This window comes from Diadema antillarum, unplaced genomic scaffold (genome assembly GCF_040938485.1).
Source record: "Diadema antillarum isolate AM-2024a unplaced genomic scaffold, OU_Dant_1.0 scf00000018, whole genome shotgun sequence".
NCBI lineage: Eukaryota > Metazoa > Echinodermata > Echinoidea > Diadematoida > Diadematidae > Diadema > Diadema antillarum.
Window position 1 is genome coordinate 2,181,277 of NW_027270907.1, and position 15,158 is coordinate 2,196,434.

Consider the following 15,158-nt stretch of genomic DNA (forward strand, 5'->3'; position numbering starts at 1 on the left):
TCACTGTGGCCACCGACCTTACCTTGTTATGATAGGTACCTCATGAGTGTACAAGGAAAAAAAAAAGGGCTAGAAATGGAAAATATGTACTGCCGAATTCACCTGTGGTACCTCATTTTAAGAGAGCTTGACACATAAGGTTCTCTGTAAAGTATTTTCAGTGAACAGCGACAAGATAAGTTGCATGAAATGGATAAAACTCTGATGTAATGAACTTTTGAAAACAAATACAAGTTAATGATATTCTCATGTAAAATTCTTCTGATTATTTTTGATTCGTAGTTATTTTATCCCTCAATGTAACTGTAGCTATGGCAAAGGAGTTGTTATGAGTGTTGTAGGAACTTGCACATTCATACCAAATAGAAGAAGTCATAAACCATGGTTGGTCAGAACAAAGTAGAATGTGAACCTCAGTCCAGCTCTGACCAGATTTTTGCATTCTCACTAACTCATTGTCATTTATTTTAAGTAAAAGAACAAGAAGTTGGAATGGTCATATCATGTATTCTACTGTGTGTTTCTATTTAAAGCTTCAGCACCAGACATCCAATACAAGCTCTGATGGCAGCTACTACCCAGACACCTCACACTATCAGTATGATGAGACATCTGGCTTCTACTACGACCCCCAGACAGGCCTGTACTATGATCCAAACTCACAGGTAATTTTCATGATGCATGATTGCCAGTGCATGCTGTTTTCAATCAAATGGGGCAGCATTTCTTCTTGTCATGGGGGGGTCTTTGGTTATTGGAATGGAATGGCCTGTATTAGAATTCCATGTGAAATGTATAAATCATAACATATTTTCTTGCCAACAGAGTCTCACCAGACCTGAAATTTATTTTTTCTCTCCCTATACTTGTGAAGTACAAATGTCGGAACCAGTGTAGACATATTGTTTGTCAGAGACCCAGAAAGATAACTGTCTTTTGTACAAAGCCTTGGTGCAGAGCCATTGCTGGCATTTCATACAAATCTGCATTTGTCATTGGGTGTTATGATAGGTCTTAAGGTGATCTGTATTTAATTTTTATCCCTCCACCCTGAAGTTTTCAAGAAGCATTATAAAACTGCTGACCTGCTTAATCAATTTATCTTCATTGTTTTGTTGTTGGGGTTTGTCTTTTTCTGGTTTGTTTGTTTGTTTGTTTGTTTGTTTGTTGTTCGTAGTAGAATAACCATTTGATTAACCAACAATCCGTTTTCCTTTCAGTATTACTACAACACACACACCCAGCAGTACATGTATTGGGATGGAACACAGTATGTCCCTGCACCACATCAAGGGTCTGTGGCCCCACCTAAACTTGGAGAGCATGGTCCAGTGGAGAAGGAGAAAGAAGATAAGAACAAGAAGGAGAAAACCAAAATGGCCAAGAAGGTTTGTATACCTACTGCAGTGATGAATTGCAATCAGATACTGTAAAAGCTTTTTATTTTAGTGAAGGGTTGATTTTTGTGAATTTTACAAATTACTGTTGGGCCGGGAATTGAACTAGTAAAAATATTGCCACAGGGGGGCATTTCATGAAGCGTTTGGTCGGATATTTTTCTGACAAGCTGTTACAAACTACTGAAATCCTTGCATTTGATTGGCCGAGACCAAATTTGTCCAACCAATATGTCAGACAAAACACGTCATGAGATGCCCCCTGATCTTGATCACACAAAGTGACGGCGTGAATGGACAGACATTAGTGCACTGTGTATGATAGCCTTAATGTCAAATCACGAAAACAACATCTTGTGAAAATTTCTGTGACCTCATTTGTGAGAGTATCCGTATGCAAAAATTACAGCTTTTGCATTATGCAATCAAACTAATTGAAATCAGCTCTATGTTCCAAGATGCTTGGTTCTGTGCATTTTTGGAAATTAAGTAAAGAATGTGCAGAACACTTTGAATGTTGTCAGTTAAACCATGATTAAGTGTGCTTTAGTTCTTGTACAATTCAACACCATGTTCAAGTTTGTTGTAAAAAGCTAGTAGAATTAGTAATAGAATCATAGTAACATATTGTTTGTCTGGTTTCACTCTTTTTATTAAAGCCATCTTCAACATAGTATAGTATGGAATTGCAAGTTTAGGAGAAGGCATTCCATCTCTTTCAACTTAATTTCAATGTGAAGTTTCATTGGGTTTTATATGAAAAGAGGCAAAATGCATCACTTGTACAATACAAACTTGTTATTGAACTCTTTAGGGTATGTTTTAATATATGTCTGTAGGTTGAATGTATAAAAAATGTCCATGAATTAACAGGTTTTTAGCTCACCTGAGCCGAAGGCTCAAGTGAGCTATTGCGATCGCTCTTCGTCCGGCGTCCGTCGTCCGTCGTGCGTAAACTTTTTACATTTTCATCTTCTTCTTGAGAACCCCATGACCGATTTTCACCAAACTTGGCAGGTAGCATCCCTAGGGGGGTAGGATCTCAATTTGTTCAAATGGGCACCATGGCCCACCTGGGGGGCCCCAGGGGGGCCCAAACACCCTAAAATTAAGGAATCTTTAAAAATCTTCTTCTCTAGAACCAGAAGTGATAGAGCTTAGTTAATGCTATGAGTTAGTACATTGATGACTGTAGTTTCAAGTTTGTTCATGGGGGAATCAGGGGTGCCCCCCTTGGGACCCAGGGGAGGGGGATGGGGAGGGGTCCTAATGGGGCCTAAATCGTACATTTTCATATTCACTTTGATATCCCCATGTCTGATTTCCACCAAACTTGGTAGGTAGCATCCCTAGGGGGATAGGATCTCAATTTGTTCAAATGGGCACCATGGCCCACCTGGAGGGCCCCCAGGGGGACCCAAACCCCCTAAAATTAAGGAATCTTTAAAAATCTTCTAGAACCAGAAGTGATAGGGCTTAGATAACACTATGAGTTAGTACATTGATGACTGTAGTTTCAAGTTTGTTCATGGGATTGGCGGAATCAGGGGTACCCCCTCCCTTGGGACCCAGGAGAGGGGATGGAGAGAAGTCCTACACTACAGTTGTAATGGGGCCTGAATTGTACACGTTCATCTTCTTCTTAAAAACCTCATGATTAATTTTGACCAAACTTAGCAGGTAGCATCCCTCGGGGGATAGAATCTCAATTCCTTCAAATGGGCACCATGTCCCTCTTGGGGGGCCCCTATGGGGCCCACCTCCCACCCCTCCCCCCTCCCACATTAAGGAATATTTAAAATCTTCTACTCTAGAACCAGAAATGATAAAGCATAGTTAATACATACCATGAGTTTGTACATTGATGACTTTACGTGTAGTTCCAAGTTTGTTCATTGCAGATCCAGGGCTGCTTGCCCCCCCCCCCCCCCCCCCCACCCTGGAGTTGGGGGGGGGGGGGGGATCCATATGCAGACCTAAGTTTCCAATGTTCTCAGGTAAGAGTGTGCAAGAATGCATGGAAGGTGAAATTGCGATACTCAGGTGAGCGCGTGACCCGCGGGTCTCTTGTTTTTTTTTTCATTCGATGTGAAGCTCACCTACAACATGGTCCTTCCCCCTTCCATTCCAAATAATATGACCTCCTAAAAGAACCAAACAATGTAGTGGCTTAATTAAGATCAGTAAACCTTACACAATTCCTTCTAAGTTGTAGTATGAAATTTTGTACCAATCAAACCTGTCTGCGCTATCTCATGCTAACAGTGGCTACTAGAAGTATTTCAGAGACAGAGGATTATATAAAATGCAGTCTGTCCACAGTGACCGTTCACCAATAGTGACAGTCTTTTGTGTGCATGTAGGCCATTATAGATATCAATGACTTGCTTGGTCCCCATTTCTTCATAACCATCATCATTAGCCAGTGCTTGTATTCATCCTTTTTCTTGAAAGGTGCACATGTTTCTTTTCTCTAATCGCTTTCTCTTCATACCTTCTGTAAAGGTTGCCAGTGACATGAGAAGATGGGCTGAGACAATGAATGAGATGAAGAATGTCAAAGCCAAGAAAAGTAATAACAGTACTAAGAAGGACAACTCATCTGCCACGGCTGATGCTGGATTCGCTGTCCTAAGCAAACGGGTAGGTGGAGAGTATACTCCTTGTGTTGATAGAGAACATGGCAAAACATTCTTTGTAGTTTAAAGGGATGGTACAGTATTGGTGGAGATAAGAAATGGGCTTCTAACTTTTTGCGAGATACCAAGAAAACACTTATGATATACTACATAACATACCAGTTTAGGAGGAATTCAAAGTTTATTTGATGAAAATTGGATTTGGAATGACTGAAACATCCAAAAACAAAATAAAACAAAGTGATCGTAAAAAAGTGTGGGTCCCACACTTTATCAAAATCACTCTTTTTTGGATATCTGAGCCATTTCAAAACCAATTTTCATCAAATTAACATTGAATTCCTCATAGAATTACATGCTCTTTCATATTTCATAAGAGGTTTCTCATTATCTCACCAAAAAATGTTAGAAACCTGAAATTAGGTCTCAATCAAAACTATATGGTCCCTTTAACAGATGGAAAAGCTAGTTCATGTGTTCACAACATACATGTTATGCTTTTTGCAAATATGCGATAGGTACTCATGGGTAGGAATAGCAAATTATGTCATGAAGAGTTTTCTCTGTTTTGCTTTTGGCTTCTATTCTGATGCTTTTGATATTTGTTGGGGAATACACTCTGTACTTCTAATCATGATTTCTGCAGCCTTCGTGCAAACTTATCAAGACCTCTCTGTGTAAGATAACAAGCAGTTGTTTGTGCCACTGTGTTTTCAAGCTCCTAAACGCCCTCCGCAAGACAGACAGAAGCAGTATGGGCAAATTTAGCACCCTGTATTGTCTTATTTATGCAAGTTGATATTCTATGTCCACTTCCAGTACATCTTTCATCATGCCTTATTCTACAACAGAAGTTCTTCATTGTAGTATAATAATTAAGATGCATTATCTCTGACATCCTTTTCTTTCACTTACCAGGCTGACCCAGCTGAGACCAAGCAGTCAGTGATGCTAGCATTGAAGCGCTCTGCTACAAGTGAGGATCAGAGGAAGAAGCAGTCTAAGTCATCTATTGTAAGTGTTAGTTATTCAAGAACTTTGTGTCATTTTGTGAATTAAATCAAGGGATGGAGATAGTTTTAAAATGAGCAGTAGTGCTTTCATATTTGCTGTTTCATGGCAAGCATTGGCTTAGCAGGAAGTGGTTGAGTTCAAGAAATTTGTCAGAATCATAGAGCTTGCTGTACTGTTGATAGTATATTGCATATTGTATACTATTGTACACTAGCATAATGTGACAAAACCCGTGCCATGTGATCAGCACTAAAGTTTAAAAAGGCACACAGGGCTTTGCTTCTTCTATAGAAAGAAACTCCTGTGTGAATTTTACTTCACATTTAGGAGGTCATTAGATGCTCTAGATACTCTAAAAAATCCTAGATCAAAGCAGTCGAGGACATATGAAACAGGAGATCGAAAGACAACTCCCATTCTTTCCTTTTCCTGTATGCTGTCACCATGCTGTTAAACCAGTCTGACAAATGGTCAGGTTATAATGCAACTGTTTTGCTGCACTGCTTATTTGGAAATGTAATGATGTTCTCGGCATCCTTTTAAAATCCTATTAAACTAAGACGAAGAAGAGGAAGAAAAAAATGCAAATATTTTCTGTTGCATCACACCAGATCAACATCCTTGCCCAGTATGGAGGAGACAGTGACAGTGATCATGAGGCAGATTCACCACCAAGTAAGAAGCAAGCACCACCAAGCAGTGGCAGTAGTGGTGGGGGTGGTAGCAGTGGAGGTGGCGGCGGAACCAGGGAGGCCGTGCCAAACAGCCTTACAGACTGGAGCAAGCTCATCTGTCTCCTGTGCAAGCGACAGTTTCCTTCCAAGGAGGTGCTGGTAAAGCACCAACAGTTCTCAGATCTTCACAAACAAAACCTTGAGGCTCTAAAGAAGAGGACTGGCTTACAATCAGAAGACAGCAATCAGGGGGAGGTAAGTGTGTGCTTGAAATCATGCTCGTCAACATTTATTGGCTCAGTCTTTTATTGCCCCATGGAATGTGTCCGTCCTTTTTATGCCTCCGCCACGAAGTGGTGCCGGAGGCATTATGTTTTCGGGTTGTCCGTCCGTCCGTTTGTCCGCTTTCGTTTACGCGATACCTTGAGTAATATTTACTGGAATTTTACCAAACTTGGTCCAAGTATGAAGTATGATGGGGCAATGACTTGATTAGATTTTGGGTGAAATCGGCTAAAGGTCAAAGGTCAAGGTCAAATCATGAAATTGCATCCGTTTACGCGATAAATCAAGACTGGATGGGGCAAATTTCACCAAACTTTGGTGGAGGATGATGTATGATAGGACAATTACTTGAGTAGTTTTTCAGTGAAATCGGACAGAGGTCAAAGATCAGAGATCAAGGTCAAATCCTAAAATTTATCTGTTTACGTGATAACTCAAAACTGGATTAAGCAGCTTTCACCAAACATGGTCCAGGGATGATGTATGATGGGACAATTAGTTGAGTAGATTGTAGTGACATTGGCAAGAGGTCAAAGGTCAAAAGGTCAAGGTCAAATGCCCGCAGTTATTTTCTTGAAACTTAGTGTAGACATGTACTACTGCGTAAAGATTCTCCAGAGAGAGTTTCATGTCATAAGGTCAAAGGTCAAAAGGTCAAAGGTTAGTTGAAAATGTTGCAATATCACTTTTCTCGCAAGTGGTGCAATCTATCTTCATGGAACTTGGTGCATATGCATGTACTGACTGGCAGGGATTATCTAGGGAATTTAGGGGTCATGGGTCAAAAGTCAGGGGGTCAAAGATCAAGGTCAACTCCTCAAAATGTTACTATTTCCCTCATATACTAGTTTATGCAATGATTGCATTATTAGTTGTAAAATTCAATATATATATGTACATGTATTACTTAATGGAGATTCTCTTGGAAATTTCCAGCCAGAAGGTCAAAGGTCAAAGGTTAAGGGTCAAAGGTCAGGTTTAAATTAAAAAAAAAAAGATTTATTTTGTACTGTAATTACACTCTTTCTTCATACCTTGGAAATTATACTCAATGCATAAACTTATAATAAGGTCGGTCAGAAGTCAAGTAAAAATGTTCAATTCCCCAAATATATGTGTACCTGCACTCTTTAAAGGACAAGTTCACCTTCATAGACATGTGGGTTGAGTGAATGCATCAATATTAGTAGAACACATCCATGAGAGTTTGAGGAAAATCGGACAATCCGTTCAAAAGTTATGAATTTTTGAAGTTTCTGCTCAGTCACGGCTGGATGAAAAGACTAAGTAAGCTTGTGATGTCACATGAGTACAACGATACAAAGAAAGAATAAAGAAAATTCAACACATTTCCATTTTTCTCGCATAACAAAAGAACATTCGACTTCTCTCTTTCAGAAGGCAGGGGGAATAATATTACCCTTAACATACGTCAGTAGCAAGTCGAAGAAATGTGCACTTTACTCAAAAAGTCAAGTTTTGTGAAATTCTCATTTTATTTTCCTTATATACTTGTACGCACGTGACATCATACACCAGGCCTCGAAATAGGATTTTGGAGGGGCAAGGCCATTTAGAAAAGGGCACTTTTTCCAAGAGGCCAGGGCACTTAAGTCAGTCAGAGGGGCACCAAGGCCACATTGGAAAGGGCATGTTTGGTGTTTATGAAAAAAAAAGAAGAAAAACAAACCGAGAAAAACAAACAAAACACACACACACACACACACACACACAAAGTGCAACACACAACAAAAACCTCTTCCCTACAGCTGTAACACATTCCCGATCTCCGCGTTTCTATCAGGTGAAACAACATTTTTTAAAACAGGAATAAAACAACAGTAGGTATTGATTGCAACTCGACACTCTTTCAGGCCAGCCAGGCCAGGCTGCCATGAAACTTCAAAGCACATTCCGACAGCTGGCTGGCAAAACCACAAGGCAAAGGAATTTGCATGCGCGTGTAGATTGCTATGATTAGTCTGTGACAGACAGTTCATGACCTCAAGAATGCGCCAGTACGCGCGGTTTCTTCTGTTGATTGGTCTCTCTCTCTCTCCACCCCTCCCCATTCCCCAGTCTGGCACACCTTGGCATCGTGGGATTTTTCTTTTTTCTTGGTGAACTTGGTGTTCACTCTTTACTACTCTATCTGAATATGCGCTGCCTAGCTAGTACATACTCGCGGCCGCTGCGCTGCGGAGGCAGTCGGGACGGTAAAAGCCGGTCGGGCGTACATGTACGTACACGTCGTCTCGTACCTCGGAAAGATACTTTGAGTTTGAATCAGATATATTGGGACGCGAGTTAACTGAAGGTATGATATTTGAGATCAGGAAAGTTGTTCAAGCTTATTTAAGAGACTTTGAGAAAGGGCATATCATACGTCATAAATAATAACTTTCATTCTAAAAGGGCACCACGGCCCCAAGAAAAAGGGCACATTTTTTTTTGGCCGTAACTTTGATAAAAAAACAAAAGGCATTGCGGCCAACGAGAGGGGCACCGACGGCCATGGCCGTCGGTGGCCGTCGGTTAATTCGAGGCCTGATACACTGTAGTAGTCTTCTCATCCAGCAGTGACTGCGCAGATACTTAAATATTCAAGATTTTCCTCAAACTTTCACTGATGTCTTCTACTAATATTGCTGCAGTCTCTCAATCCTAATGTATATGAAGGTGGACTTGTCCTTTAATAGACAATTACTATAGCAAACCCAGATCATGGAAAGTGAACATTCAAGACATTTTGACAAACCTGTCATTTCGATATTTTGCCAGTTATGTGAAACTGTCATCACACATTGTGAAGACATTGTACTATACACCTATTGGGAGAATCATGCATTATGGCGGAGGCATCAGTCGCCAAAGCGACATTTCTAGTTCTCTTCTATTTGAGAAAAGAGTATGAATGTTTTTACATGTAGTGTACACAAGATGGTGTGCGTTGTTCCCAATAATGTTTTTGATTTTTGACAAGACCTTTAGCTCGAAGATGTCATTCCCTGCCTACTACCCTTTGCGACATCCATCTTATGCAATCAGTGCGATTATGGTTCTTTTACATCATATATCCATTGCAGTATGTGAGATCGTAGGTATAAAAACACACTGTGTATGAGGGCCTGGTGGAATTATTTCAGGATTGGTCGGTCAACACGTAAATTGTTTAACATTCGCAAAAAAGAAAAAAATAGGATTAGTTTCAGCTTCTCCTCTTCTCTCTGTTGGTCCCTGGTAATTTGTCCATTCTATTTCTCTTTTGTGAGAGAAAAGTGGACAAATCCTTGGGATCAGAAGGATTAGTTTCTTCTGCTCTCATTCAGGTTAGGGTCTGGGGTAATTGCCCAGGGGGTGATTGCCCTAGACCCTTTTTGAAACTCACAAGCTGCTCATCCAGGGGGTAACAATTTTGGCCTGGTGGATAATTAGTCCATTAGTTTCTATGATGGACAGTGTGGAGGTACTTTTGAATGCCTTCCCAAAGTTTTGCTGATGTAGTAATTGTAAGATGGATAATACACAGTCTTAAACAAGATTAATGTCTGCTCAACTTTGTTTTTGTGTGTTTGTGTGTGTATGCAGATAGCATATCGAGACCGAGCACAGGAAAGGAGATCGAGGTTCAGCTATAAATAGGTGTGCGCAGATTCAGGCTCTGGTGAGTTATTTATTTGTTAGTTTGTGTCAGATACTAATATTATATGTGAAGAAAGAGGCAAGCTTCATCAACATCATTTGATTTTCTATCCCATTGTGATAGGCTTTCAGGATCATGTTCAAAATTCTGAATCCAAAGGCTCGTGATATTTTTGTGTTTATACAATTATTTTGTATCGATATATCTGTGGAACAGAGGTGATTACTCTGTTGTAGATGAAACTAACTGATGAAAGTTTAACAGGTGGATGTATATCCAACGCTACACACTGGCACTGGTCCAATGGTCCCTGACCAGTAAAAAAATCACTGTCGAACCAATAACTTTTTTTGGATTTGACAAGTTAAAGGACAAGTCCACCTTCATATAGATAAGGATTGAGAGAATGCAGGTAGAACACATCAGTGAAAGTTTGAGGAAAATTGGACAATCCGTTCAAAAGTTAGGAATACTTTAAGTATCTGCGCAGTCACTGCTGGAAGAGAAGACTACTACAGTGTATGATGTACATGCACACAACTATATAAGGAAAATAAAAAGAAAATTTCACAAAACTTTACTTTTTGAATAAAGCGGACATTTCTTCAACTTGCTACTGACGTATGTTATTAAAGGGTAATATTATTCCCCCTGCCTTCTGAAAGAGAGAAGTCGAGTGTTCTTTTGTTGTGCGAGAAAAATGGAAATATGTTGAATTTTCTTTATTCTTTCTTTATATCGTTGTACTCATGTGACATCACAAGCTATAGTAGTCTTTTCATCCAGCCGTGACTGAGCAGAAACTTCAAAAATTCGTAACTTTTGAACGGATTGTCCGATTTTGCTTAAACTCTCACTGATGTGTTCTACTAATATTGCTGCATTCACTCAACCCACATGTCTATGAAGGTGAACTTGTCCTTTAAAAAATAGAAAAAACTGGGTACTTACTGGTCCGACAGATAGGTTAGACAAGCAAAAAGAATAGCTTAGTGTGCAGCCTTGGTATATCAGTAGGTTCCTATGTAGAATGTTCATTAGGTTGCATTCATCCTTAGGGGACAAATAACCATAGCCACTTCCCTGTTTTCAGACCACATGAGCCAACAGGCACATGTTTGCAGTATGTATAAAGTGGCTAACCCTAGTGACAAGCATTACACACATGTTTGCTCTTTACTATCTGAGCTCCTATGTATTGCAGTATTCATACAATCTACATGTCTACACTGTATATGGGTGTCATTCCCCTTATAAGTCTATAAAGAGAAAGGAAGCAGCCTAATGGAACATGTTCATCATCGTAATTTCTTCCAGATTGACCTTGGTCCTGTCGTCATCACTATGGATGCTGGTGGAATCATCCTCTCCTCCCATCTCCCTTCCTGTGTCTTGATGACAGTGCTGTCCTCATCATGTGCAACTTTTGGAGGAAAGCCCAATACATCTCTTCATGCACGACATGTGCACGTGCATGCAAAATTGTGACAGACAGTGCTCTGGTTTGTGATGTATGGATAACATCATGGTCAGAATTGTTACAGGTTTTTCCTCTTTTGTCCAGGCTAGTGGAAGCTGGGAACCAAATTGCATTGAAAGGAGCATATTATTTTTTTTTTTTAAACCATGAGCTGTGTTTGGCAAGGAGGGCTGGAACCGCTGCCGGACCTGCTACAACGTGGAATTGAGCAGTAGCTTCTAACATTTGATACTTGTGCTTCACTGTTTGCCACTTGTCCATGCCTATCACAAATTGTGTTGTACAGAATTACACAATGTTCTCTTACTACTTTGTGTCGTGTTAGTGTACAGCTTATTTTACAAGTTGGGACATGAAATGCAACCCCCATGCCAATTATCGATGCAAAGTTTTGAGCAACTTCAGCCACAACAACAACAACAACAACAACAATGTGCTAATGGGCCTACTTCGATGAATGTTTGGCGTCACAATTCAATATTTATTTGCTACAAACTTGCAAGATTCTGAATCATATTTCTCATCTGGTAGCAGGTTTGAATGGCATTTGTTCTTCAGAATAAACTACATCACACTACACAGAATCTACAAAATACTGAGTACTGGTGATGTTTGGAAGAAGGGAACAACCTTTGATGATATGGTATTCCTCACAAAGTATGAATGAAACTACACTGTATTTTTCTTCATGTGATCATGAAGGATATATTCTGCTGGGCGCCTGTCAATGTGCCTTCACTCAATATAATGCCAGTGAGAGCGTGTAGAGTATATGTGGTAAGTTTCTTTTCTGCTGAAGAAGACGTGCCAAGTGCTTCTCTGGTGTAGGTCACTGTACAGATTTGCTACTGATGATGATGGCATCTTCTCTTGCAAATGTTCGCTTCAAACTGTTTCATATACAGATGAATTATGGATTTAGCGCTTCAAGTGTAATAAACCTTCGTGTTCCTATGGAGATCTAGGATTTAGCATTTAGGATGAAATAAATCACTGTTAGTACAGAGATCCAGCAGTCCTAGTCTTTGTTCAATCCACCAGCATGTTGAAAAAAAATAATGTCCTTGACATTAAGCTAGTGAAATGTTAATCTTGTGTTTTCTTTACTCCATTGCTAGGCTGTGAATGGCCAGATCCTGGATACATGTACCAATATCTGCTTATTTATTTTCCGTTGTACAGGGCACTAGCCACAGCTTTTGCCAGAAAATGACACTTTGACAGTCCTGATTTCTATTAAACACATTCCTTGTGAATGCAAAGCTATCTGTGTCCCCTGTCAATCAATTCATCCATATGACTGCCTGTATCTGGTTGTTGCGATTAACTCTGTAGATTGTGTTGCTGCATGTTGGTGGCACAGGTGTACATTGTACTATCTTAGCTTCAAATGCACTAATAAATTTATGCTTAAAATCCATCAAAGTCCATAGTTTCTGCATATGGCTAAAATGTCACTTCTCAGCCTCAACTTCAGGAATATCAGGTGTTACAGTAATCATTTGATAAGGAAGACAAATATAAAAGGATTGATAATATACATGTGAATGTCGGGATGAAAGGTCAAAGTCAGAGGTATATGACATTAAAGTGTCATTGACTTGAGCATGGAATGTCCACTGGTATTGAAGGAAATCCAGATGCACACTGTGTATGTTTGTTGTATAATATATACAGCTGAACATACACTATATGCACATGTATTTTCTGCATCATGTGTAATTTATCATACACAATGATACTAATGAAGTAATAGCAGTGAAAGGTGTAGATCAAGGACATGGCTTACTGACATATGGCCAACATTAAACAGTTCTAACCAAGACACCCCCAGCAATTTGTTATGTTCCGGAGCTTGTATGGTAAGAAGGATATTAATGAGTTGGGAGATGTACCGTGTACTGAACAGCAGTGCAGTACATTCCCTTGATTTAAAGGATGTATGGATAGTTCAATGCCTTTGTGTTCCACATGTAATGAAAGCCCATACTAAAAGGCAAGTTTGCCTTAATATACATGTGGATTGAGAGGATACAGCAATATTAATAGAACACATCAGTGAAAGCTTTTGAGGAAAATTGGACAATCCTTTCAAAAGTAGTGCATTTTTGAAGATTCAGTGTGGCCATTGTTGGATAAGAAGACTACTGCAGCTAGTTATGTCATCTGCATAGAATGATATAAAGAAAGCAAAAAAAAATTGACAAATGTTCACTTTCCTCCCATAATAAAAAGCACTTCACTTGCCACTCTCAGAAGGCAGGGAAATAATAGAAGTCGAGGGAGTGTGTACTCTTTTGTCTTCAAGAAATCAAATTTGGTGGAATTCACTTTATATTTTTCTTATGTCATTCTATGCATATGACAAACTGTAGTAGTGTTCTCATCCAGCAGTGACAGCATGGAATTGATCATAAGGATATGCTATATATACAATGTATATATATATATATATGTATATATATATATCAACGTCTAGGTAAATGATGATATAGATACATCATTTGTAATGCACAATCTCGTTTTTTCCACCCAATTTCATCAGATTTGCACTTAATTAACAATACGATCATTCAATTTCAAGCGAATACAGGTGATCAGGGAGAGCAGTATTCAAAAGATGACCAGTCCACTCAATATAATTTCATCGGCACAAACGGGTAAAAAGCATGTTCAAATAAAATGTTTGAGTGAGATGCATTCTAATTCCCAACAGCACAGCCCCAATGCAGTCATTTACAGCATTTTTAGGCAGTACCGTGCATTTCGTTAGTGCTACATGGTCTTTGTACATGTACATGTACTCTTCATCTCTTTGTATGAATTATGCAAATGTCATGTGCATCTAAATTGGACTTTTGCCTTTAGTAGAGTGGTTAAGCCCTCAAAAAAAAAAAAAAAAAAAAAAAAAAAACATGATTAAGATGTACAAAACAAGCATATCTGTTTTACAATGAAATTGTTGTCATATTCCAAAGAGCACAGACAGGATTTTACCTTTGATATCTGTTGACCTTTCGTAGAGGTCAATTACCTCATGATACCACAATATTGATCTGTGATGTCATTATCTATTGATAAACATGGTTAAAATGTACAAAACAAACATATCTGTTTTACAATTGTAGCCTAGATGGCTACTATCACATATAATAAAGAATAGAATAGAATAGGATAGAGAGTAAAAGAAAACAGAACATTGCAGTCGTTTTCCTAGTCACCCTGTGACGTCAATATGCAGTCTTTTCCCTTTCTTGGAGTCTATGAAACTGTTTATCTTCCTTCCAGTTTTTTCCTTTTTGTCGAGCCCGAGGGGAGACTAAGGAATCGCCTGCGGCGTCCGTCCGTGCGTCGTCTGTCCATAACGCTACAAAAACTTCAATAACTCTTTACTCTAGGCTTCAATTGCAATCAAACTAGGAGGGAAGAGGGGTCATACAAAGTTTCACATTTTACCATATATCAAGGTCACCTCAAGGTCAAAGCTTACAGGCAGGGGTCAATGAACTTAAGGGCCCAATGTTAAGTTTTTATGGTGCATTTCTATTATGGGTCATAACTTTTGATCCATAACTCCATTTGTGACCAGACTTGAATGGTAGATGTCCCTTGGGGAGTGGATGGTCACCACAAGGTCAATGGTTACAAGCATGGGTCAACAAACTTTAGGGCCCAATGTTAAGTTTTTAATGGCACGTTTCTATTATGGGTCATAACTTTTGATCCATAGGTCCGTTTGTGACTAAACTTGGATGGTAGATGTCCCTTGGGGAGTGGATGATCACCACAAGGTCAATGGTCGCAAACATGGGTCAACAAACTTTTAGAGCCCAATGTTAGGTTTTTATGGCGCGTTTCTTTTATGGGTCATAACTTTTGATCCATAACTCCATTTGTGACTTAACTTGGATGGTAGATGTCCCTTGGGGAGTGGATGATCACCACAAGGTCAAAGGTCACAAGCAGGGGTCAACGAACTTTTAGAGCCCAGAATTTATCCCTCTTGATTTAGCATTTATTGTTTAG

The 15,158-nt window shown here is 39.4% G+C and overlaps 1 protein-coding gene across 1 annotated transcript in view; it reads left to right on the forward strand.

The window, feature by feature from the left end:
- LOC139728014 (RNA-binding protein 5-like) overlaps window positions 1-12,378 on the forward strand; it is a 29,192-nt gene extending 16,814 nt beyond the window's left edge. The window contains exons 14-20 of the mRNA XM_071638983.1: window positions 534-665; window positions 1,221-1,388; window positions 3,903-4,040; window positions 4,955-5,050; window positions 5,662-5,979; window positions 9,598-9,673; window positions 10,970-12,378. Coding sequence (XP_071495084.1) covers window positions 534-665; window positions 1,221-1,388; window positions 3,903-4,040; window positions 4,955-5,050; window positions 5,662-5,979; window positions 9,598-9,651 — 906 coding nt within the window. The 3' untranslated portion in view covers window positions 9,652-9,673; window positions 10,970-12,378. The remainder of the gene's footprint in view (window positions 1-533; window positions 666-1,220; window positions 1,389-3,902; window positions 4,041-4,954; window positions 5,051-5,661; window positions 5,980-9,597; window positions 9,674-10,969) is intronic.
- Window positions 12,379-15,158: the final 2,780 nt, after the last annotated feature.